Source organism: Entamoeba histolytica, genomic scaffold (genome assembly GCF_000208925.1).
Source record: "Entamoeba histolytica HM-1:IMSS scf_1104750518441 genomic scaffold, whole genome shotgun sequence".
NCBI lineage: Eukaryota > Evosea > Mastigamoebida > Endamoebidae > Entamoeba > Entamoeba histolytica.
In genome coordinates, this window is record NW_001915638.1 from 130 (window position 1) to 1,162 (window position 1,033).

General features: G+C 35.6%; 1 protein-coding gene across 1 annotated transcript; it reads right to left on the reverse strand.

The window, feature by feature from the left end:
* Nucleotides 1–318: 318 nt before the first annotated feature.
* On the reverse strand, nt 319–993 carry EHI_142370 (uncharacterized protein; the record flags this gene model as incomplete). Its single annotated transcript, XM_001914446.1, has 1 exon — nt 319–993. The coding sequence occupies one exon, from the start codon at nt 991–993 to the stop codon at nt 319–321; it is 675 nt and encodes a 224-aa protein (XP_001914481.1).
* Between the last annotated feature and the right edge of the window lie 40 nt (nt 994–1,033).

Below are 1,033 nucleotides of genomic sequence, written 5' to 3' on the forward strand. Positions count from 1 at the left end.
GGATCATTCAATTATTATTATTAAATTCATAAGATATTTTATCAATCCTAACAAAATCTAATATTTTATTCATTTTTGGGACCTAACAGCATTTAATTGTTATTAATAGTTAGATGACTAATATTTTAACACAATAATGATAATACTATTCTTTTATTATTAAACTATTTATAAATAATTATATTATCAAACCAAATATTTATTAAATAAAAGTATTAATAATAAACCAAATAAAGAAAATATTAAAACTATAAATTTATTATAATAACTATATTTACATCAATAATATTAAAACCATTAAATAAGAACCAAAATGGTTTACTTAAGCTGTTTAGCGGCATCAATAATGTACTTAACAGACACCACGCTTGAGCTTGGGATGAATTGGTTGATTCTCTTATTCACGAGCAACTTCTTGAATGCGGCGTCCACTTCTGGATACTTTCCTGCCAACAAATCTCTGAACAATTCGATGAGATGATTGGCAATATCAGCTGGCACTTTGTTAATGCTGTTTTCAAACGCAGCGCCTCTCTTTAACGCAACAGTGGTGACTCTCTCGTATTGTGTACCCTTCGATTTGGTCTCAATAGTGCTCATCACTTCGCCAAACACATTCTTTAACTCTTTGCACACAGCCTCGTCAACAGCGTCTGAAGCTGCCGCAACATTTGTTGTAGCAGGAGAGAAACTAGGGAGCGTTGGCATAGTTGGCATCACTGGTTTAGTCTCCGGAGCAGCTACTGGCATTTGTGGTAGCACTGGTTGCGGGATTTGTGGAGCGACTTGTTGTTGAGGCATAACTGGTAATGTTGGTAAGACTGGTTGAGGAATGTTTTGTTGTGTAGGGATGATAGGTTTCATTGGTTGAGGGATAGCTGGCATATTATTGTTCTGTGGTATTGTCGGCATAGTTGGTAAAGTAGGTTGAAGTATTTGTGGGAGTGCAGGTTGTTGTATATTCGGCATTACTGGTTGATTCATTTGTGGCATTTGAGGGAGAGTTGGTTGAGGGATAGATGGGATAGTTGGC